Source organism: Dipteris shenzhenensis, chromosome 23 (assembly GCF_047967505.1).
Source record: "Dipteris shenzhenensis isolate YYH24624 ecotype China chromosome 23, Dip_SZ_1.0, whole genome shotgun sequence".
Classification (NCBI taxonomy): domain Eukaryota; kingdom Viridiplantae; phylum Streptophyta; class Polypodiopsida; order Gleicheniales; family Dipteridaceae; genus Dipteris; species Dipteris shenzhenensis.
In genome coordinates, this window is record NC_141618.1 from 46,604,885 (window position 1) to 46,628,076 (window position 23,192).

The 23,192-nt window shown below is 43.6% G+C and overlaps 1 protein-coding gene across 2 annotated transcripts in view; it reads left to right on the forward strand.

Annotated features, from left to right (window-relative positions):
* LOC147887467 (Mitochondrial substrate carrier family protein) overlaps nt 1-23,192 on the forward strand; it is an 81,314-nt gene that overhangs the window by 20,337 nt on the left and 37,785 nt on the right. For both annotated transcript variants that reach the window (XM_087394813.1, XM_087394814.1), the window contains 3 exons: nt 5,187-5,311; nt 5,662-5,761; nt 6,013-6,090. In XM_087394813.1, coding sequence (XP_087250939.1) covers nt 5,187-5,311; nt 5,662-5,761; nt 6,013-6,090 — 303 coding nt within the window. The remainder of the gene's footprint in view (nt 1-5,186; nt 5,312-5,661; nt 5,762-6,012; nt 6,091-23,192) is intronic.

The following is a 23,192-nucleotide window of genomic DNA, read 5'->3' on the forward strand; positions in this document are numbered from 1 at the left end:
GACAAGGGTGAATCAAATGAAGGCTGGATTCAGGGTTTTAAGGTACCTCGAAGGCACAACCAGCTATGGGATCATGTATCGGAGCGAGCTTGGAGGATTCTGTCATTTAGAATGGGCTGGAGATTGGGATACACGGTGTTGTTGTCAGGTTACTACTTCATGCTTGCATCAAGTGCCATATCTTGGCTTAGCAAGAAGCAACCTATAGTTGCGCTGTCTTCCACAGAGGCAGAATACAAGGCAGCTTGTTTAGCAACATGTGAGTCCATTTGCTCAAATTTGCTCAAATGGATATTGGAGGACATAGCATGAATGTTGAAGACACGTATACACCTCCTCTACTTGATTGAAGGACCTTGCTTTTTCTTTCTATTTGGTTCTAAACCATGGCTTTGGATTCTCTGAGCTTGTCGAAGACTTTGGACTTTTTTTTAATAAAGTAGACCTAGTAGTATCTGCTCTAGTCATCAATAAAAGTGAGGTAGTACAAAGCACCATTGATGCTTCTAGTTTGTGCATAACCACATGGATTGGAGTGTATCAAATCAAGAGCACCTCCAGCTCTTGTTGTACTTCTACCAAAGCATAACTTCCTCACGAGCTCCGTTTTAGGAGCTTCTGAAGCAAAACGAAGAGGAGAACAAGCTCTATAGGCTGGAGTGCATCTACAGCAATGGGCAAAAGAAGGCCTCAGAGGAAAGCAGCCTAATCTCTGATACCAGCTGCAAGCTAATTTTCTTGTCATCTGGGTAAGGGTGGAACTGGAAGTGTACTTGCCACTTGTGCAACCAAGTGTCAACAACCTCCTTGGTATGAGACTTCTGATCTCCGAGAAAAGGGTCTGGAGTGATATTCGGACCTAACACTGAAGCCATGGCATCCACATGCGTGAGCGCTTGAAAAGTGCTAGTCAAAAGTGTGAGTGTAGTCTGAATCCCTTGGAGTTGCTATGTCAACCCCGTTTGATTCGTGTTAACGTGCTCAAACTTTTCATCAAGAGCAGTGATGAATTCACTGAAAGCTGTCTTCGTAATCAAATCATCGTAGAGACCCTGGTCATCCTCTGCATGGTAGTTCATATCTTGGTCTCCCATCGCAAGCTCGGGGTCTACAGAATCAGCCATAACTGAATCGAATCTGATAAAGAAAGTAGGCTGAGAGAAGAGAAGTAATAGGTGGTCTCAAAACTGGGAGGTTGGAACAGAGAGAAAAGTTGACGAAAGAGAGGAGATGAGAGAAAGAGAGCTGGCTGGACGAAAGGAGGAGGAGTTGGTGGAGGTTCTCAATCCAGGAGCCGAGCTCCTTGCTGTCCCATACGGAGCTCTGCAACAGGCGGAACCAGAGGGGGAAATCGGGAAGGGGATGTGAAGGGGTAGATGCCTCAGTTCAACCTCGAATTCACTCACTCTGTGCCTTCTCCTACCTTCTTTCCCTAATCCAGTACCACTTCCCTTAAATGATGAACCAGCAGTCACTTGCAAGGCATGAACATGAATTTCGAAATTGAGGCATACCTGGAGAAAAATTCGTCCAAAATTCTCGCAACAGAAGTTCCTACCTCAGGAGTTGGCTCTGATACCAACTGACACGACCCCAACACTCCTGAAACCTTTGATCTGCAAGCAAACACAAGAACACACCAAACGTGAGGAAACTGAGCAGGCTGCTCACCACCCAAGATACAGCTCCGTCTGTTAATCCAACATGTGGGAACAATAGAACAATGAGCCCCCTTTGTGCTACTACTAAAAGGATACAAAACACAGTCTAATCAAAGTATATAATGAAGCAAAACAATTTTCAACCACTGCGCTGGTTTAGGAAAGTCACAATTTTAATCAACGGGTTAGTTTAGGACACGTTTAGGACAGTCACAATTTCAACCACCGGGATGGTTTAGGACACTGTCACACTTTTAACCATCGGGATGGTTTAGCCTGACGGTCTCAACTTCACATATTAGACAATAACAAGTATATTTCTTTTCATTTCTGAATTTCACCATTAGAAAATAACAATATATTGCTTTTCATTCCTGAATTCCACAATTTAATAGTGGTATATGACCCGAATAGCAAGAAATTAAATTAACGAATTTAAGTACTAAGAAACACAATAATTTCAACCACTGGGCTGGTCAACAACTAATGTGTGTTTAATCACGTTGGTTCAGAGTAGATATGCAGTAGAGAGAGCAAAGCTAGGGGTACACACACAAGTGACTAACTGTAGACTATTATTAATTGAAAAGACAGAATATGCACAAGTGTCCCATGACGATTTAGGTTTAGGGCCAGGGCATGGAAGCCAGAGTGCTGTTTTAGCACTTTCAAGTGTTAGTGCATATTAGCATTTGCACATGATGTTGAGATTGCTCTTCAACACAGCAGAGGCTGCGGCAGAACATATAAGAGAGAGGTGGAGATTGGCTGCAGAAAATGCAGTGAGATCCACGAGGAGAAAGGCTGACAGATCTGCTGTGTAGACAGAGGGAACAGGCAGGTATAAAGCAGATGGTGGCCCACATGTGGGAAAGAATGGCCCAGGGCAGGGAGCTTTATAGGCTCCTGTTTCCAGTTGAGCAGCAGTCTGCTGGCCGGCTGTCTGGCTGGCAGATCTACAGACCTGCTGGTCTGTGGAATCTGGACAAGTCAGCAGGGCAGGAGGCATTCACCAGTGAGCCTCTGACGCTCACAGCAGTGCGCAGCCAGAGTAGGTGCTAGGCAGAGTTAGGAGCAGGAATAGTGCTCCCCATAGAGCATCCAGGACAGCACTTTGCTGCAGGTAGAAGGATCTCTGAGGGAGCTTGATATTGTCAGTTTTTGAGCAATAAAATTTGGCGTATTTTGGCCGTCCTAATGCTGTCCTTAATCTCAGATCTGAGTGTTCTTTATGATTGACTTTGTTGCACAGTTGTCATATGAAGTTGTATCTATATTGCCTAGATTCTCCAACCGTAAGTGTGGAGCAGCAGTTGAGAAGGCAGCTGCTCAAGACCCACAGTGGCTGCAATCAACAATCAAAAGCTCCAAATGTAGCCTTAGCTATGCAAAACTCAAAGCGTAGAAAGAAAAGTGTAATTTGGGCCTTTGGTCTTATCTTTCTCATGGTGAGACAAATGGCTATGATAATCTAGTGTACAAAACCTGTTTGCTTATTTGGAGAGATCTACAGTGCCATGTTTGTAGCTCATGTAATGTCATTACAAAGTCTTGGCATCCTAAATAGATCTCCATGGACCCTACTAGAGAAGCAATTAGATGCCCTAATAATGGCCGACGAGGCTAAAGGCCAGATTATAAGTGCCCTAATGTATATAATGTTTGCTAATGTGTCACATCAACCTGCAAGGACTCTAGAGAGCTCAGCTCAGCCCTTTTGGAGTCTCTGCTAGATAAAGTCCCGCTTCGTGTAAACTCCCTGTTTCTCTTCTCTTCTTCGTTAGCTATCAGACCGGGATACTCTTCCCTGGGTCCTTTGACTTGGAATGGATGACGATTCCCGCTAGAGCTTGGGGCATTTCCCCAAGGCTCTGGGATTTTTTGTAAACCCCATGTTCAGTGTCATATGGCAAATATTAGTCGTAGGGCGGATATTAAGGGAAGCAGAAGCTTTCATCGAAGGGTGGAAATTTAATGGGTTAGGAATGAGCCAGGGGTATATACAAACCTTTGTCGCATTGCAAGTGACCCCAATGTCATTCAGGTGGCTTATGAGTGCCTCGAGTCAACCCTTGAGAATTCGACTCCAGGTGGGTTGACTTACAAATCAGGCTGGCCTGCAGGGCTTAGAGCCCGCGTAGACAGAGAAGAATCAGCGAAAGTGAGTGGGTCCCCTCAATGGGAGAACAACGAGGGATAGGCAGCCCTATAAGCCAAAGGAAAGCGCTAATAAATGCTTTACCCAGTACCTGTAGGCACTCTACCCGTTTCACGTGGGCTGGGAAGCCGAGAGGGTCCCGGCGGCAGGGATGGGCAGGTGGTACCTGCCCTGTGAAGGGGGGAAGGTTACGGTAAGTGGGCCGGGAACAAAATGAAAATATTGCACCACTTTATGGCACTTGTGATCCAACGTTGACCCTTTTTTTGTTTGCTTGAAGGATAGATACTTATGCTTTACTTCTACCTTGTAAACTGCATTTACAGCTAATTTTAGCTCTTCTGTAAAGTAAACGCTTGTGAAAGTCCCGGTAGGGAACAATAGATGGGAGATAAGCAAAGCACTTGAATGTGAGTTTGTAGTGGTAGATAAACAAGAAATCTTTGACTTGATAAGGGTATGATACCTCCTGCCCCAAGGAGGTACTCATTAACTCATTGTGCAAGGTTGTCGTGCTATACGGGAGTTTACATTGCAGAAGAGCTAAAATCAGCTGTAGAAGTAGGTTACAAGGTAGAGCTAAAGCACGGATATCTATTTGAGAAGAAGGAAAGCCCATTCTTGCAATTCGTTCAACGCTGGAAGGCAATAACACAGCTTCAAATTTAATACCCCCTCCTAGTAAACAACTTGAGAGTTTAACTCCCCCTCTTAACTTGCACTTGATGCAGTAGAATGCAATAAACCAACCTCAAATTGAACCCCTTTTATTGCTCATTTTTTTGCATATCACAATTTGGGCTCTGAAGTTTGCAGAGTAGTCTTGACGGAGGGATTGAGGAAATTACCAGCCACCTTTAGATGCATTCACGTAAAGAGAAACTAGAAACTAACCAACATGCGATGACTTAATCGCACATTTGCATGGATATGCTACTGAGTTATGATGCTTATACCTTCTTGCCATAGTTGGTGAACTGAATTGTTTTAAATCAAGGAAGGAACCTCCATATGTATGGCTTCCCCTCATTTAATGATTTCTGTGACACAACACCTCTGTGACTAAGCTTGTGTAGGGTCTCAAAGGGCACTTTAGTTTTTGGTATAACTGTTCTCAAGTTGAGACCACTTGCATTAGGACCAATTCCTGTGTTTGCCAGAAATGCTGCATGTTCTTTTGATATAGCAAGTGTCAAGATAGGGTGGGATTTTTCAATGTAGGATCCTTGAACTCTGTTGTGAATTTATGGTAATGTAGACCATGAATTCTGGAATGCAATGTTTGGTACTTTTGTTGCAATTTTAAATAGGTTTTGCATTTCTGTCTGTGTTAAGTTGATGTACTTATTTTATCTTTGATTTTGTAGGAGTATCATGCCATAGCACACTGTACTGCAGGTGGCTGTGCAAGTATAGCAACTTCAATTGTTTATACGCCCAGTGAATGCGTGAAGCAGCGCATGCAAGTTGGCAGCTTGTACCGCAATAGCTGGTAGACATTAGCACTTCAACCTACTATTGTAGATAAACTCTTGTGGTGTTCCCGCTTTGGTTTTTAAGGGTTTGGTAGAAAATTGAGTGAGCATGTTGCCCTGCTGTTTGTGTGTCCTAACTGGTATAACTATGTGCATGCCATGCTTTCCGATTTAAAAGAAAGGGGGGGGATTAGATTTTAAATGGTTGCTGCAGTCCTGCATTACATTCATGAATCTAGCGGTAAGTATTGAGTCCACCATAAGACCATTAGTTTTTGGAAAGTTTAACTGGTGTTATTTCTGAGTTATTCGATCCTGCTAAATGGTTATACCCCTGCTATGCTTAGTGCCTGTTTGGGTTTTTCAGGCTTGCATTCTTGGGCATATTGAAGGAAGGTGGGCTTTCGGTTTTGTACTCGGGATGGGGAGCGGTGCTTTGCCGCAATGTGCCTCAATCTGTTATTAAGGTGCAGGAAAAGACTGCCGTTTGAGCTCAGTCACTATAATATTTATTCTGCGGAGTAAATAATTATCAGCAAAAGTCTGTTTCAGAATACAAAATATAGCTTAACATCCTGAAGCAGCTCAAAGTTACAGACTTTGATGTGCACTTATGTGGTAGTTCAATTCAAGCCTTAATATCTTTGCTTTGTCCAAGTAGATGGATTTTTCTTTTGATGGTCCTTGAATTGAACATTTTGGGGAATTTGAATGACAGTTCTATACGTACGAAGGTTTGAAGCACTATGCACTTGCTGAACAACCAGTTGGTACATCTCTCAGCACTTGGCAAACGGTGAGTTCAAATATATAGTGGCTGGGCATAGGTTAGTTGGACATATACTGCCGTGTTAACAATGCCATGTGGAACTGAGTGAAAGATTTTATACATGTCATACAGAGCATTGCATGCATTCTTTAAGGTATCTCCATTCCCAAAAGCTGCTTCAACTCAAGCAATGATTTTCAATCCTAATTTTCTTTTATTGCCTAAAAAATAATCAAGCTCTGCTTTGTATAATATTTTTGTTTCATTACTGAGTGAAGCTCTTGCATGACCTTTTGCCCATAGTAAGCAGGCTTTTTTGTGGTATAACCAATGGACTCTTGGATTTGTGTATATACTATAAACCAGCCTTGTGGAAACTTGCACGACGCTTTGAGAACCTTCTTGGCCCTGTTCTCAATTTACACATACAGTGCGCACAATGATTAGCCGAAAATTCATTATTGATTATGGTGATCGGAGGTTGGGTTTGCATTCCACCTGTTACGATGGTGCAGTGTGTGATCCAAATGTGCAGGGCTGTAATACTAGCCACACTGTTTGAAACATCCTCCTTTGTTAAGCATGAGGGATCAGGAAATCACGGTAGGTGATTTCTTTCGCATTAAATGTTTTCTGCTCTCAAAGGCTATCACACCATTCTTGAGCCTCAGAACAGCCCCCAAGCCTTTGCCACGAGCATTTGTCTGTACAATGAATGACCATGAGAAATCAGGTCATACCAACGTAGGGGCATGAGTCAGTGCAAATTTCTGGTCTTTATTTGATCACACAAAGGCATCCTTCTTCAAGGGGTCCATAAGAGGAGCTTCCCTCTTGGCAAATTTCCGCATAAATTGTTTGTAGAAGGAGGCAAGGCCCAAAAACCTCTCAGCTGGGTGGGATTTGAGGCTGGGGCCATTCCCTCACCCATTTCACCTTTGTAGGCTCCAGCCAAATCGCATCTCTTTGCTCACAATGTGCCCCAAGTATTCTGCCACAAAAGTACATTTGCTGGCTTTTGCATAGGGTTGATACAAGCTCAAAATTTCCAGCACTTGTTTGACATGCTCAGTTTGCTCCTGTTTGCTTTTGCTGTAAATGAGGATTCATAAAATAAAACCAGCACATATCGGAAGAGAATGAGGAGCCCAGGTATAAAAGTTGAGTTTTCACAGAAAAGAGCAATTCGAAATTGGGAGAAAAGGCCTTTATTCCAAAATCAATCCTTTACAAGCAAATACTTACCCGCCACCCCTCGTGCTCTATCTCAGGTATCTCAATCACAATCTCAATCGCAATCCCAATGTTTGTGTCAATCATACTTGGATGTAGAATATGAATCTCAGTCTCAGCAATCTGGAACTTGGAATTTCCATGTAGAACCTCGGTCAGCAGCAGGCTACAAGCTTGCTGCTACAGCCTACACTCTAGTTTCTAGAGAGCTAGGGGAGACTAGGGCCTTGGCGCCTCTCCAAGATCTGCTGCCTCACCCGAATCAAGGTAGCAGATGGGCAGTAGCTTGCCACCATGGGAGTCATTGAAGATTTTCCTTTCACAGTTAATGGGTTGACCACCACTGCCAACTTCTATGTGGTTGACATAGAAGACATAGTAAGAAGTTACCCTGCCATACTCAGGAGAACGTGGTTGAGAAAGAGTAATGCAGTCACCTACTGGAAAACTGGGCTCATGTCTTTTGGAGCTTCGAAGGAGAAGATTCTTGTTCAACCAAGTACAACAAAACCAAAAGAAGAGGAAGAGATAGAAAGTGACACCGTTTCATCCTTAGTGTCTGAGTCAATGGAGGATTCAGACGGGGGGAAGGAGATTTCCGAAGAAGAGATTTACATGATGGACATGTCTCCTACACACAGCATCGCTATGATCAGCAGATGAATCTGCATCCTCTGAAGAGGAAGAGGCAAGTATCACCCTCGAACCAACCCCCAACTTGTGGCTCACAATTTATCTTAGTCCTATGAGTTTGTGGTGTCTGCCAAAGCCGCTGCCGCCTCCTGCTCTGGGATGATGATGTAGGAACAGATACATGTGATCCCCCCATGAGGCTCGTGCTCGCCGCTGATAACCACAAATTGGAGGAGGAGTTTGTGTTGATCTCGAGATCGTGGTAGGTGTTTCAGTATCCTCTGCAGTAGCACCAGCTAGTACTCGTGGTGCACAAGCTCCAACCATCGAACGTGCTTGACGTCACAATCGCAATGTGTCCTGTCGCAGGAAATCATAGGCATCATTGTTCTCTCGTTGGATGTTAGAGATATTGATAGGTTTCAGCTTTATCAGGTTAGGATTAACTTGCTTCAGCTTCCACTTAAGGCTACCAGTACCATTTGCAAACCTGTACATCTCAAGCAGGCATAGGTTGGCATTTACATACACCAACCTGTTGTGCTCCACGCTCAACCTGACATAATTTATAAAAGACAAAGAAGTCAATTCTCACAACTTAAGAACTATTTTTCAAAATATAACTTATAATCTATATCTATTGACTAAGCAATTAAGAACTTACTCATTTCTCTTCTTGGTGTGTATATCTGCACATATACTCCATATCCTCTCAGTTGGACTTGATGTGCAATCTTGTGAGAGGATGTAAAGAGCTGGGTCTACAATGAGGGATTCAAAATCTCAAATTTCTTCCACCAAGTAAGAGCCAATAGCCTGTTGTCTCTTTCCTTGGCAATTGCATGGGAGAAATGACCCACGTCATTGCGGAACTCCACTAGATTCTCTTCAATTCTATTGCAATTTGCAATACAAAAAAGACAATATAAATAATGAGATAATATAAAGCAATTAGACAACTGCAGGCTGTAGTAACTTACTAACTTGCAAGCCATGCTAGCAGCTAAATTGCTAATCTTGAATTTAGATTCTTACATTACCTCAAGGCTCACATGTTATGGCCCAATGGCTTGCATACTTTCTCCAAGTATGGTATAGGGTCCATCCGTTCACAAGTGCGCGATGATTCCATTTAGCAGGCTCCTTCCATAGGGGATGGAGCATATGTGTGATAATGTGGATTGGCCTATGAAACCAATCCATCTCTTCCTCCAAATCCCTAATATGTCATTTTTTCTGAAAATTTAGTGTTTACAAAAAGAAATCAAGTTAGAACTTAGCTAAGGGCTTAGAGGAATCATGACTTAATATTAAGCAATAAGAGCAAGTTACAGGACTTTTATTTTTACCTCCTCTCCTCGAGATAGGGCAATCCTCCGTGGCTTTTTCAAAGCTTCTACATGAACTCATATAACAGGCCCATAGTACAACTCTCATGGTGAAGAGTTACACGAAGTACAAGGGCTCTATGGACATTTGAATGCAAAGGGCTTCTTGCCAAAACTATTTGCCGAAGGAAATGCCCTCTACATTCTATCCAACGGGCAATCTCAAGTCATTTTAGTCCAGTCAATTTGGACTGGTCATCATTTGACGAAGGCTCTCTTTGGTCTCAAATAGCCTATGAAAATTAAGCCCTTTGTGAGTCCCTGGTGAAGAAGAAATTTCCAAGAGAGAATTATGAATCGATAATTCGATGAATTGAAATTTGAATGATGATTCATGATTCAAATATCATACCTGGTAAGAACCAAGAAAATGTAGCCAAAGCGTGTCTTCGAGGATCTCACAAGCTCCCACTTGCACCTCCTTCTAATTATGGCAAGTGCATGTGGATTACATTGCTTTTTCGACCACAGTAGACACCTAAGGTGGCTTTCCAATATCCTCCATCATCAAGTCAAGAGATTGTGAAACAAAAGGAGTCCATACTATCTTGGGATACTTCTCCTCAAGGAGGCTTTCCATTCTTCTGCAGTTGGAGCTATTGTCAGTGATGACTTGCACCACATTGTCTTTCCTTGATGGCTGTCTCAATATGACACCATATCCACTCTCCGCTGATGTGAAGACCGACATGTGAAGCATCAACCACCCTTAAGAAGATGCTGTCCAGACAAGTGACCAAAATATTAATCATATGTCTCCTCTTTGTGTCACTCCATGCGTCGGAGACTATGGTGCATCCATATTGAGTCTAGGCTTTCTTGAGTCCCTCCATGTATTTTTCAATTAATCCCACTTGCTTCTTCAAATGAGTGGTGAGGAGAGTCTCAGAACTAGCAAGTATAGGGGATGATGTTGCTCTACCAACAACTACAAGTGCATGGTAAAACTTATTGTAGGTAGGAGTCCTTGCAACATTGAAGGGAATATTGCAAGCATAAAAGAACTACTCTTGTGCAATTTCTGCCTCTTGCTTCAAGGGTGGTGCCCAAGCAGTTTGTATAGGAGTAACTCTAGGAGTGACAATGTCCTCTTGGTCAGAGGCCGTGGAGGAGCTGATGGAACAGCGGACAACCCAACTGACATGGATACTGATGGGGTGGTGCCGTGTAGAGCCTTAGCAGAGACATTCCCATGAACATGTGATGGCAATGCAGATGGGCCCCCCTCCTGTTGTGAGTGAGCTATACCCGAACTCTCTAGATCCACAATATCTGATTGGGATGATGTGATAGCGACGGTTGCCTCAGTGTCCAACTTCTGCTGCTTAATCAACACAGTAGCTTAAAGAACCTAGGTGTCGAATCTCAACAAATTTGGTAGAGGTATCTCCATATGCTAAGAAGATCTCCTTTGGAATGGCATGGCAAGGACCTTTACCCTGGCCTCGAAATGCACTCGTTAAATCTTATCAATGTCTCACCACAAAAGTTGCATATTGACCTCCTTGTGCCAGATGCGCCATAGCTCTTAATAAAAATGGTATCTTGCGACACATCCTGCCTTGTGCTAATGGGATGAAGAAGGGCTTGGAAAGTGTTTGAGAGGGAAGACAAATAGAGGATAGAGCAAGGGATTGGAAAGGCTAGAGATTGGAGAGGATGGAGGAGGCAAGTAGAGGTTGGAGAGGATAGAGGATAGAGGTTAGAGGAGAGGCTGGAGAGGATAGAGGTTGGAGGGGATAGAGGATAGAGGATAGAGGCTAGAGGAGAGGCTAGAGAGGATAGAGGTTGGAGAGGATAGAGGATAGAGGTTCGAGATTATAGAGGCTAGAGGAGAGGCTGGAGAGACTAGAACTAGTTAGGCTAGAGGGTATAGGCTGAGATAGCAAGGGGTCTAGCAAGGGAGGGTAGAGTAGAGAGTGTACGGAGGGTAGAGTAGGGAGTGCACGGAGCTGCAGCAGCAAATCAGCGGTGAAAATGAGGAGAAAACAGAGCTTGAGGATTCGTGTCGTGGCATTTTGTACCAGGCCGTTTTGCCCTAGGCAGCAACGTTTCAGTTGTTTCATCAAAACGTTTCTGCTGGAAACGTTTCGTGGTGTTTCGTTGACCCGAAATGCGTTTTCTGGTGACTTGGGGTAGATGACTGCTCCAAGCTCTCGAACTGAAGCGTCTTCGGATCTTGAAACTCTCTTTCAACCTGAAGATTCAGTGACCCTTCCAAATCGCTGATGTCCTCACTCATCTGAGGACTCTTTGGATCATTGCCACAAGCAAGATTGTGCTCTAATACCATTGAAACCTTGTTAGTACGCACTTAAAAAACAGGCGCAAGAATTGGCTGGAACAAATCACAGCAAGGGAAATCAATTCACGGCACCTTGGGGCAAATCACATATGTGGATGAACTCCATCTGAAAGCTGGCAACTATGAGCAGTGCGTGGGAAACTCAATGATGCGGTTCGGAAGCGAATTGCTGTAGAGAGAGAGGGAGAAAGGGAAGAAGAACACAAGACTAGGGGCCAGATATAAGGGCTGTCCCTCCCTGAAGGTTGTGATTGCAATAGAAAAATCTTTATACAAGGCGGCTCACGAGGGAGTAGAGTTTGAGGACAATTCTCAATACACTGTAATCCTAGAAGCCCTTATAGCTAGCTAGTAAGCATTTGCTTTTCAAAAGCTGGGGCTTGCTTTTCTTGCCTAGAATAGGCATTTTTCTCTAGAAAACAGGGTTTTCTCAAAAGCAAGCGCTTTCTTCATAAAGGGGGACACTTTTAATGCTTCTAACTCCAGTGAGCCCTTCATTCCACTTGTCTTGTGCTTTTCCCCTTAAAGAGTGGGGGAATTAAGCACCCTCCAAAGTCCTGCATCTTGCAAAAACAATATCCAACAATTCAACCCATTAAAGGTTAGCCAAATGCATGCATTCTAGTTCTTGGACTAGCCCTAGTCCCTTGTGTGTGTCCCCACAATGTTCTTTAACCAATTCAAGGCAAAGGAAAATAAAACTTGTTTTAGTTAATCAAAGTCAACTTTCTTTGACTATATCCAATATAGAAGATTTCTCTTTATTTCTTGGGAGAAGTTACAAGTATATGACACCCCTGGGTCCTATCCCCCTAAGATACCCATGGCGCATCAGACTGTAGTCTGATTGATTTTTCTCTAGCTCATGCTTTGTGTAATCCCCTTCGTAAAAGTCAGCTAATGCAGTTTCACAAGCTCTCCCTCACTCCCTCTCTCTATAGACGCACTAGCGCCCTAGACAATCGTCGGGCTGGACCCCCCTGAAGGTTTTCATTCATGAAGAGAGAAGTTTGTTACAAGAGTTCAGCGTAGAGCTGTGTGTTACAAAATCCAACGCGAAAAAAATCCATATTACAAGAGCTTCAAGCTCATTTCAAATTGGCAACATGCCACTTGTCTAAAATCTAGACTAAGTCCTATTACATGTCACTAAGGGCAACTCTGGAGTCTTCGAAGCACTTGGTCATGCTAACTGCCTCATAGATGCTTGTTAGGCTCCGTAGCGCTTAGGAAAATAACCCTTCCTAGTATCTGCAACAATTAATTAAAGCGCATCACCATGGCACCCATAAATTGTTAGCGCTTTTGCATGCAAATAATAGACTATGGACTAATCCTAGTCACAAGTGGATGTCCCCACTGAACAAACATGTGAACAAAACATAGAATACAATTCTTGGTCGACCAAAGTCAACCCTCTTGGTCGTAATTAAGAAGCTTTGACCAATGGTCGTGGCGCCTTAATTATGGCCAAGTCTCTCAAACTGAAGCTGGCACATCTCTCCAACCAAAGTTGGCAGAACTTGGTTAACTGTAGTTAACCCTCTTGGCGCATGCCAAGTCTCGTTGACCGAAGTCAACACTCTCTGACCGTAGTTAGCTCTGTGGTTCTCTGGTTAACCGCAGTTAACCCTCTTGGTAATAAACCAAGTCTCCTCGACCGAAGTCAGGCTTACTTGACTAGAGTCAAGTATCTTTGACCGTAGTCAATTCTTTGATCATTAAAAGAACTCTTTGACCATAATTAACACATATGAAAACTCTTTAATTATGATCAGATGAATGGTCAACTGTACTTTGACTTAGGATATTTACATTGTGGTGACATCCCCTTGGCTTCTATTCAGTTGACCTCAACTGAAAAGCTTCCTTGTAAACATTTAAAAGCTGTGGATGATCGGACATCATGTCTTCATCCATCCACTTGGCATCCAATGCCGTATAATTCTTGAATTTTACAAGATACCTTTAAAACTCCTTGCCTTGAGGGCCTTTGCGTACAGTATGGTACACAATCTGCTCTGGTTGAAGGATCTTCTCCAGCTCATCCACTTCTGGTGGATCCTCTGATATTGGCCGAGTTTGCCCTTCACCTCCGGAGTGCCGACAGAAACTCAGTACGAAGACTTTGTATAAATGGATGCTCAAGTATGTATGAGTGTGTGGATTTGTATGTGTGAGAGCATACTTTTATACTATGGTCTACACCCACTGTTGGGCGCTAATGACATCAGTGGGGATGTCATAGTAGCTAGTCCCTGCTATGCGTGATGGAGTTTATGGTTTTCAATCTTATGAGTGACTCTCGTGAGATTGAAAGTGCATAATGTTGTGTTTTTAGAGGATGAGTTTGGGAATGTTCCTGCATTCATCTAGGTATATGCTTTTGCCGTATTAGCGGACATGCAAATTTCACCTTGTGAAGTTTTTGTCCAAGTTGTGGCCAGCTGGTATTGCGATAATTCTTTCTATCTTAAATGGTGCGTTGCCCTACCAGCCAAATTTATATTTAGATGCTCGTTTGGGAGAGACTAAAATGAAATCCTTTAGACTTCACAAGCAGTTGAACCTTGAATGAAGAGATTTGGACTACTTTTTGATTAGCCTTCTCCTTTAGTGCTAGCCTTCATCATGGCTGAGTTTGCCCTTCACCTCCGGAGTGCCAACAGAAACTCAGTACGAAGACTTTCTATAAATGGATGCTCAAGTATGTGTGGGTATGTGGATTTGTATCTGTGAGAGCATACTTTATACTATGGTCTACACCCACTGTTGGGCGCTGATGACGTTGATAAGGAAAAAAAAGGAAAGACAACCAGGAATTATGTACTTCACCATGTCAGATAGTTGAGACTTCATAGGGATCAGCTGCAATGTGGGCTTGTAGATGATGAGCTTATGAACGAGGTGCCAGAGCAGATACCCAGAGCACACAAATAATAAGTCAATCTCCCACACAATCCGACTAGAACACACACAGGAACACACAGACTCTTTGAAAGAGGGGAAAGAAGGCTTTGACTTGTTGTAGCTCTGTGTCAACCAAGAGTTGTTCATACACACAGTCGTTCTTTGTATGACAGATCAACCACACATGATGTATCTACAACACCTCCTTTCAGCAGTTTGTATATGATAAACAGCTCGTACTTATGCTTCTCGTACAGAATCCTCATGCACAAAGAACCCCCAAGAATGCTCATCCATCGAGTCATCCCCTCCACCTATAGATTCATGGAACCTCAACGATCAAAGTCCCTATCATGACTTCCGTTCAGTCACTATTGCATCTGCACACAAGCTGTACGTCATACTCAGAATTGTAAGCAGCCACATCACAAGTGCTTCCAGCAGCGACAACTTCCAACCTGTCTTTTGTTCCAGCTAAGCTCCCCCACGCAGCCTGCACACTTTTGCGTGATTAAAGGTAACAAACCCACATCCCAAAAGAAATAAGCGACTCGCACTTCATATCGATCAGCCCATTAGCTCTCCGCTCAGCTAATCGTCCATCAGCCCTGTGCTTTTTTTCAGATCATCACACCCCGTTCAACGTCACCTTCATGTGTTCAAACACTGCAGCTACATTCCGTGCTGATATATGCTCCTGCACTACACAAAATTCTCTACTCTCGCAAAGAATCTAGAGCCCATCTACTCCAAGATTTTGCAATCATGATCCCACCACCCAAGACCAGGAAGTCGTCCACACCGGCCACTTCATAGCTTCACCTCGTCGTGAATCCTTCACACCATCAGCAGTACCTCTGACCAGCAGCCTCCTCCACGACTCTTCAGCTTCCTTGTAGAGATCCCCCAGCCAAGTCCTGAAGCTCTCAGTCCGTGAGCTTCATGCCATCTCTCTCCACGCAGCCGCCCCCACAATCCCGAGCTCACGTCTTCCTTACGAGCTCATTGTTGCACCCGCCTTCACCAAGCTCCTTTGAGAATTACCACACTATCACGTACCCCCAGCCAAAGGCCTCTCCTTCTCTTTCATCCAGAGCGCAATAGTGATGACACTTCTCTCCTACATAAAAGAATTCCCCCACGCCTGCAATCGAGTCGCCTCCCCTGCTCCTCCGAGAAGCCACCATCACGTTTCTTTCTATTGATAACCACCACGTTTCCCAGCTCCTAGCCGCCACCTCGCCTTCAGAAGCTTCTCCGTCATCCTCATGTGGCCACGTGCATGCATGCTTCTTTGATATATGCCACTTTACCTTTGCCTTTTTTTACCACTCTCCCATTAAAAAATGCAAATATCCCCTCAAGGCACATTAAATGCACATTTTGGACCTTTAGTCACACAATTCCCACACACATTAGCATGCATATTAAAGCTTGCATGTACCTTCATACACACACATGAAAAGCCCCTTGACATGGGCACCAAAACATGTCAAATTCCCGTAACATGCAAGTGCACATTGACTCGGGAAAATATTAAAAAAACCTTCATGACTTGACTTTACATGACCCCAAAAACATTTCACTTGACCACACACTGGACACCCTTGCTCTGGACAACATGTCGGGCTGGACCCCCCTGAAGGTATTTTATTACTTGAAGAGAATCTGTTACAAAAGTTCAGCGTAGAGCTGTCTGGTCCTCTCCCCTTTCCCAAAACGTGAAAAATCCCCTTTTTTACAAGAGCTTCAAGCTCATTTCAAATTGGCAACATGCCACTTGTCTAAAATCTAGACTAAGTCCTATTACATGCCACTAAGGGCCACTCTGGAGTCTTCAAAGCACTTGGTCACACGAACCGCCTCCTAGATGCTTGTCAGGCTCCCGTAGCGCTTAGGAAAAATAACTCTTCCTAGTACCTGCAACAATTAATTAAAGCGCACCACCATGGCACCCATTAATTGTTAGCGCTTTGCATGCAAATAACACACTGTGGACTAATTCTAGTCACGGTGGGCGTCCCCATTGAACATATGTGCACACCTAACAAATATAAAAAATATATATTTATTCTTTGGTTGACCGGAGTCAACACTCTTGATTATAATTAAGGAGCTTTGACCAAGGGTCGAGGCGCCTTAATTATAGCCAAGTCTCTTCAACCGAAGTTGGCACATCTTGGTTAACCGGGGTTAACCCTCTTGGCGTATGCCAAGTCTTGTTGACCGAAGTCAACACTCTCTGACCGTAGTCAGCTCTGTAGTTCTCTGGTTAACCATAGTTAACCCTCTTGGTAATAAACCAAGTCTCCTTGACCGAAGTCAGGTTTACTTGACTAGAGTCAAGTATCTTTGACCATAGTCAATCCCTTGACCATTAAAAGAACTCTTTGACCATAATTAACATATATAAAACACTTTAATTATGATCAAATAAATGGTCAACTGTACTTTGACTTAGGATATTTACATTGTGGTGACATCCCCTCAGCTTCTATTCAGTTAACCTCAACTGAAAAGCTTCCTTGTAAACATCCAAAAGCTGTGGATGGTCGGATAACATGTCTTCGTCCATCCACTTGGCATCTAATGCCGTATAATTTTTGAATTTTACAAGATACCTGTAAAACTCCTTACCCTGAGGGCCTTTGCGCACAGTATGGTACACCTACTCTGGCTGAAGGATCTCCTCCAGCTCATCCACTTCTGGTGGATCTTCTGATACTGGTTCTGTAGGCTCTGGTCCCTGGAATTTCTTTAGAAGACTCACATGGAATGCATTGTGAATCCTCCAATGCTTTGGCAATGACAACCTGTATGCAACCTCATTTATTCTTTCCGTAACCCTAAAAGGGCCATAGTATCTGGGAGATAACTTTGCATACACTTTCTGTTTGCCTTTAAACTTGCGGAGCCTAGCTTTTTCAAACTTCAAAAGTACCCAATCCCCTTCCTTGAGATTTAACTGTCTTCTATGCTTATCTGCAGCTCTTTTATGTTTCTCTTGAGACCTTTCAATGGCTGTCCGGACTTGGCTGTAAGCTGTCTGGAGGTCTCTCACAAACTGATCAGCTACAAATATTTCATCTTTGGTCCTCAATATAGGTGGCAAAATCACTTTCCCATATATGACCTCAAAAGGGGCTTTCCTTGTAGAGCTATGTATTGTATTATTGTAAGCAAACTCTACCAACGGTAGGTACTTTTCCCAGTCTGAACTTTGGTCACCCACGTAGCATTTCAGCATATCCAAAACTGTAGAATTTGCTACTTCACTTTGACCATCTGTCTGGGGATGGAAAGAAGAAGAAAAATTCAAATTCGTCCCCATGTTATCAAATAAAGCTCTCCAGAATAGACTGGTCATTCTGGGATCTCGATCACTAACAATGGACTTAGGCATACCATGATGTTTAAAAATCTGTACCATGAAAAGCTTAGCCATATGATCTGCCTTTATGGTTTTGCGAACCGGAATGAAATGAGCTTGCTTGCTGAATCTATCAATGATAGTCCAAATCCCATCATTCCCTGACTTTGATCTTGGCAAATCAAAAATAAAGTCCATTGTAATACTTTCCCATGGTGCCTGAGGCACGGGAAGAGGCATAAGTAGGCCAGGTGCCTTCCGTCTATCATACTTCACTTTCTGACACGTAAGGCATTCAGTAACAAACTGATGTATATCTTTCCGCATCCCTGGCCAAAAGAAATACCTCTCTAGTGCTAGAGTTGTTGCTGTAATTCCTCTGTGTCCAGCATAGGGAGGTGCATGGCATTCCTCCAAAATCTTTTTCCTCATCTCCTGGGTGATGCATAGGCAATCATCTTTCGTTAAATACCTATCTTTCAGGGAATAGTGACGGGTGGATTGCCCCTCTTGCATTTGCTGTAAAATTTCACCAAAATCTGAATCACGAGCATATTGCTCCCTCATGCCTTCCAGGTCTTGATGATAAGTAATAGTCACATTATTGACCTGGGGTCTTCGGGACAAGGCATCTGCCACTCTGTTCCGAATTCCTGGGGTATGGACAATCTGAAAATGATACATTGATAGCATGTTTGCCCATTTCATATGCTTCTCGGAAAGCTTGGTCTGAGTTAAAAAGTATCTTAGACTTTGGTGATCTGTCTTAACAATAAAATCTGCACCCAAAAGATAGTCCTTCCATGTATGGATGGCATGAATTACAGCCAATAACTCTTTCTCATAGATTCCTAGATATCTTTCTGCATCCCGAAGTCTCTTGTTTTCATAGGCTACTACATGACCATTCTGATGCAATGCAGCCCCAACACATTCTCCACAAGCATCGCAATCAACATCAAAAGATTGATAAAGATCTTGGACTACAAGAATAGGCTCTGTAGTCAACTTCTCCTTGAGTGTATTGAATGCTTTCTTCTGTGATATTCCCCATGAGAAGGCTGCATTTTTCTTAGTAAGGTCATGTAATGGAGCTGCGATATCAGCAAAATGTCTGATAAACCTTCTGTAGTAAGAACACAGGCCTAGGAAACTTCGAACTTCATGCACAGTTTTCAGCTCTGGCCATTCCTGAATGGCACGGATCTTCGCTGGATCCATTTGTATCCCATTCTTGGATATTATATGCCCCAGATAATGGATTTCTTCCAAGAAGAATTCACTTTTCTTGCTGTTTGCATAGAGCTGATGATTTCTCAGCTCTTGAAACACTATAGCAAGATGTTTCCTGTGCTCTTCTTCTGTCTTAGAAAAGACTAAGATATCATCAAAGAAAGTACCCGTGAAATGCCTGTACTTTCGGAAGATGCGATCCATCATTCTATTGAATGTGGCTGGAGCATTTGTCAACCCAAAAGGCATCACTCAGTATTCATACAACCCGAATGTAGTGTGGAATGCTGTCTTGTGCACATCCTGATGCTGTATCCTCACTTGGTGATAGCCACTCTTTAAGTCTATCCTGCTGAAAACTGAAGCTCCATTTAACTGATCCAGCACATCATCAATGCGCGGAATAGGGAATCTATTCTTGATGGTCATTTTGTTCAGTGTGCGATAATCGACGCACATACGGAATGAACCATCTTTGTTCTGTACTAACAGTACAGGGGAACAAAAAGGAGACGAGCTGGGCTGAATCAACCCTTTGGACAGCAAGTCTTGTACCTGAGCCATAATCTCCTCTCTCTGAGTCGCACTGACTCTATAAGGTGGTCTGTTTGGTGGCTCACTACCAGGCATTATCTCTATCTGATGATCTTCTGGTCTCTCTGGGGTTAACTCCCCTGGCAAAGCATCAGAAAAGCAATCTTTAAAGTTTACAAGAAACTGAAACTTATCTTTGTCTGCATCATTCATTTCAGCATGCATATCATTCTCTTTTTCTTTTATAAAAACCATGTACGCATAAATTGCAGACTTTATTGCTTTACCACATGTAACATCAAATACAATGGGGATAGTGTCCCCTTTATTCCTGGCAACTAAACGCTGATTTTTCCCCCTATGCAAAAACTCCAGCACTCTTTCAGGAAGAGTCAACTTCACTGCCTTGCGATGAAACCAAGGCATTCCCAAGACTACATCATGATGTTTCAATGGAGAAATGAAGAAGTCTTCCTGATCCACATAACTCTGAACATGAAGACGGAGCTTCCCTATCAAGGGAGTGACTGGCACAGGATTCCCACAGAACATCTGATCGGCATCCAAAGCCCTGCCCAACTCCTCCGTCTTTATTCCCAGCCTTAGGGCTAGATCCTCTGATATGAAATTATCAGTAGCCCCTGGATCAAATAAAATTAGCGCTTACTGGTCTCTAACTTTGCCCCATGATAGCAGCAATTCTCGTTCTTCTGGGTTTGAAGCATGACCCAGTATGTCAGGAATCCCCCCCTGCCATTGGCTTTTGCGGTCCTCGTGGCTTCTCTGCCTCTTTTCCCTTCGAAGTTGAAGGCTTTTCTGGGCACTGGGCAGCCACATGCCCCTCTTTGCCGCACCTGAAGCATTTCCCATCTCTACGGAATTCAGCTATCTGTTCAGGGGTGAATAGAGATTTGCCTTTATAAGCCTTTGAAAACTGAGTACCCCTCGGCTTCTGAGGCTGAAACCCTTTCTTTTCAGCCTTGGGGTACTCTTTCTTTTTCTTTTCTGATTTTGAAAAATCAGTTTTCTTTTTATCAGCACGTCCTGCATGCAAGGATAGCACTGTAGATGGATCTTGTAACGGCACAAGACTAGCTATTGAAGCTGAATGCATAAGGTCTTGAATGTTCTTTGCCCCCAAAGCATTCACTACTACCTGAATTCTTGGAGTGAGACCTGCTCTGTATTTTCTCATTTGGGTCCCTTTGGAGATCTTTTTGAAAGGTGCAACCTGCAAATAAGCATCCCAAAACTTTTGGTTGTACACATCCACTGTATCTCCTGCATCCATATGCAAACTGTCCCAATCTTGAAGAACATGGTCTCTAAACTGTTTAGGCATAAACTGCTGGTAGAAGGCTTTCTTGAAGTCCTTCCACTTCCTTGGGGCTGACCCCTCTGTGGTCTGTGCACTCCACCATGCACTAGCTGTCGCTGTCAAGTGCAAACTGACCATTCTTAACTTGGAGGATTCTGAAAACTTTTCTGTGCCGAATGCAGCATCAAACTGCCTGATGAACTGCAATGCTTTGTTTGTATGACCATACTGTCCATTGTAGGTCATAAACTTGACAGATTTACCTCCCTCTTTAAATTCCTTGGTCTCTTTGGAAGACTTTCTCTTCCTAGACTTCTTATGTTTCCTTCTTTTTCTAGATGGTTTATCTGATAAAGAAGAAGAAGATACAGAAGTCGAACTCGAGGTAGACGGTGATGGACTAGGAGATCGGTGATGATGCCTCGATCTCTTCCTATTATGAGACCGTCCCCTATGAGATCTCTCTTTCTCTGGCTGTACACGGGAGTGTGCCTCTGGCATTGGCACGTCATATACTGCATTAGGCATAGCTTCTGCTTGAAACAAATGCTGAGCCCTTGGATCCTTTTTGAGATTTTCCATCTCTTGTATACGAGTGCGTACCATCTGTTCAAATTCTTGTTGAGTTTGCGGCACACTTCTCTGTCTTGGATGTACATCCCTATCTTGTGAATCCCACTGGATAGGTGATTGATCCATATTTTGAGATCTGCAAATTTCACACACACACCGTGTAGGTAGCTGATGCATAACTACCTTTGCTTTTCCAATAGAAAAATACCTCAACAAGAGGTGTTTTGCATTCACAACTTGTGCCAGTAATTGGGCTATCAGTTCAAAGCATAAACCCACAAAATTGCTAAAGCATCAACAATTGTATTGCCCTTTTTCTGGCTACTGCAAAAAGCACTCAGAAGCATCTGATTCATCTTCCCAGTGTACAAGGCATGCATTTTCTTTTTCTGCAAATCTCTGATTTCTCTGCTTTTCTCTGCTTTTCTGCTGCTTTTCTGACAGTAGAAGTCTGACAGGCAGGTGAAATCTGCTAGCAGAAACAGTCTCTGCAACTGTCCCTTTTTTTTTTTTTTTGGGGAAAGAACAGTAACCAGATGGAGTAACTGGCTAGTTACTCTAACCAAACTGACTGGTTCTGGTCTGGTTAGTCTGCAACTGGACTAACTGGACTAGTCACAGTCTAGTTACAGTGACCAGACTGGTCTGGTTGGGTCAACTAACTGGACCTCTAACCAGTCCACTAACCAAGGTGAGGTTAACTTGACCTCAAGTCTGCCACATCAGCCACCTGTCTGCTATGTGTCAATGCCACATCAGCTCTGGCTGCCTTGCCTGCCACCTCAGCACCACGTCATCTGCCCTGCTGGCTGCCACGTGTGCTGCCACATCAGCACTCCTCAGGCCTGCATGCCACATCAGCAACCTGCAGTTATCTGCCACGTGTCAGATCTGTCAGCGCCACATCAGGAGGTATGGGCTAACTGCCACGTGAGCTGCGTCAGGGGCCATGTCAGCTCTGCATCAGCAGTCGCCACGTCAGAGAAAACAAAGAAAGCTCAGATTCCCGTGCAAATCCCATCACGCCATCGCCTACAGCCCTGCGTAGATCAGCATAATTCTAAATGCCCGGTCGATTTCGTTTAGCACAATGATCTCGCAAGGCTTCCATCCGACGTGTATATGCGTATGGAATTCGTATGCTATTCTCTGCTGGGTCGAGCGTCGTGAATTCCGTCATTCCTCGGTTATGATCTGGGCAAGCCTTACGTCGCCAAATTGCAAAACTTTGCTCTGTCAGATCTTAGGCCTGCGCAAATACATAGCGCCCACTATAGGTCTCATCAATTCACGCGTGTCGACTAGCATCCAACCTCCTTGTGATTTCACGCTTCTGCCTCGACGTCAACTTTGGATGTCTATTCGTACGATGAGATCCTCGTCACGCGATTGTTTCTCTTGGCATATGAGTATCGTCAATGAGACCGTGCATAACTAGTATGGCTTCAAAGCTCCTGTGTGCGTCACACAGCTCTCGAATTTTATTTTATTTTTTTTTCAAAATTTTCCTGGATTGTCACAGCCTTAGAAGGGTGTGCGCCAGGGCTCTGATACCAATATAATCCCTATGGAATCCCTCACGCTCTTTGAAATCCATCTCGCTCTTTAGAGAGAGAGCAATAATTGTGAACG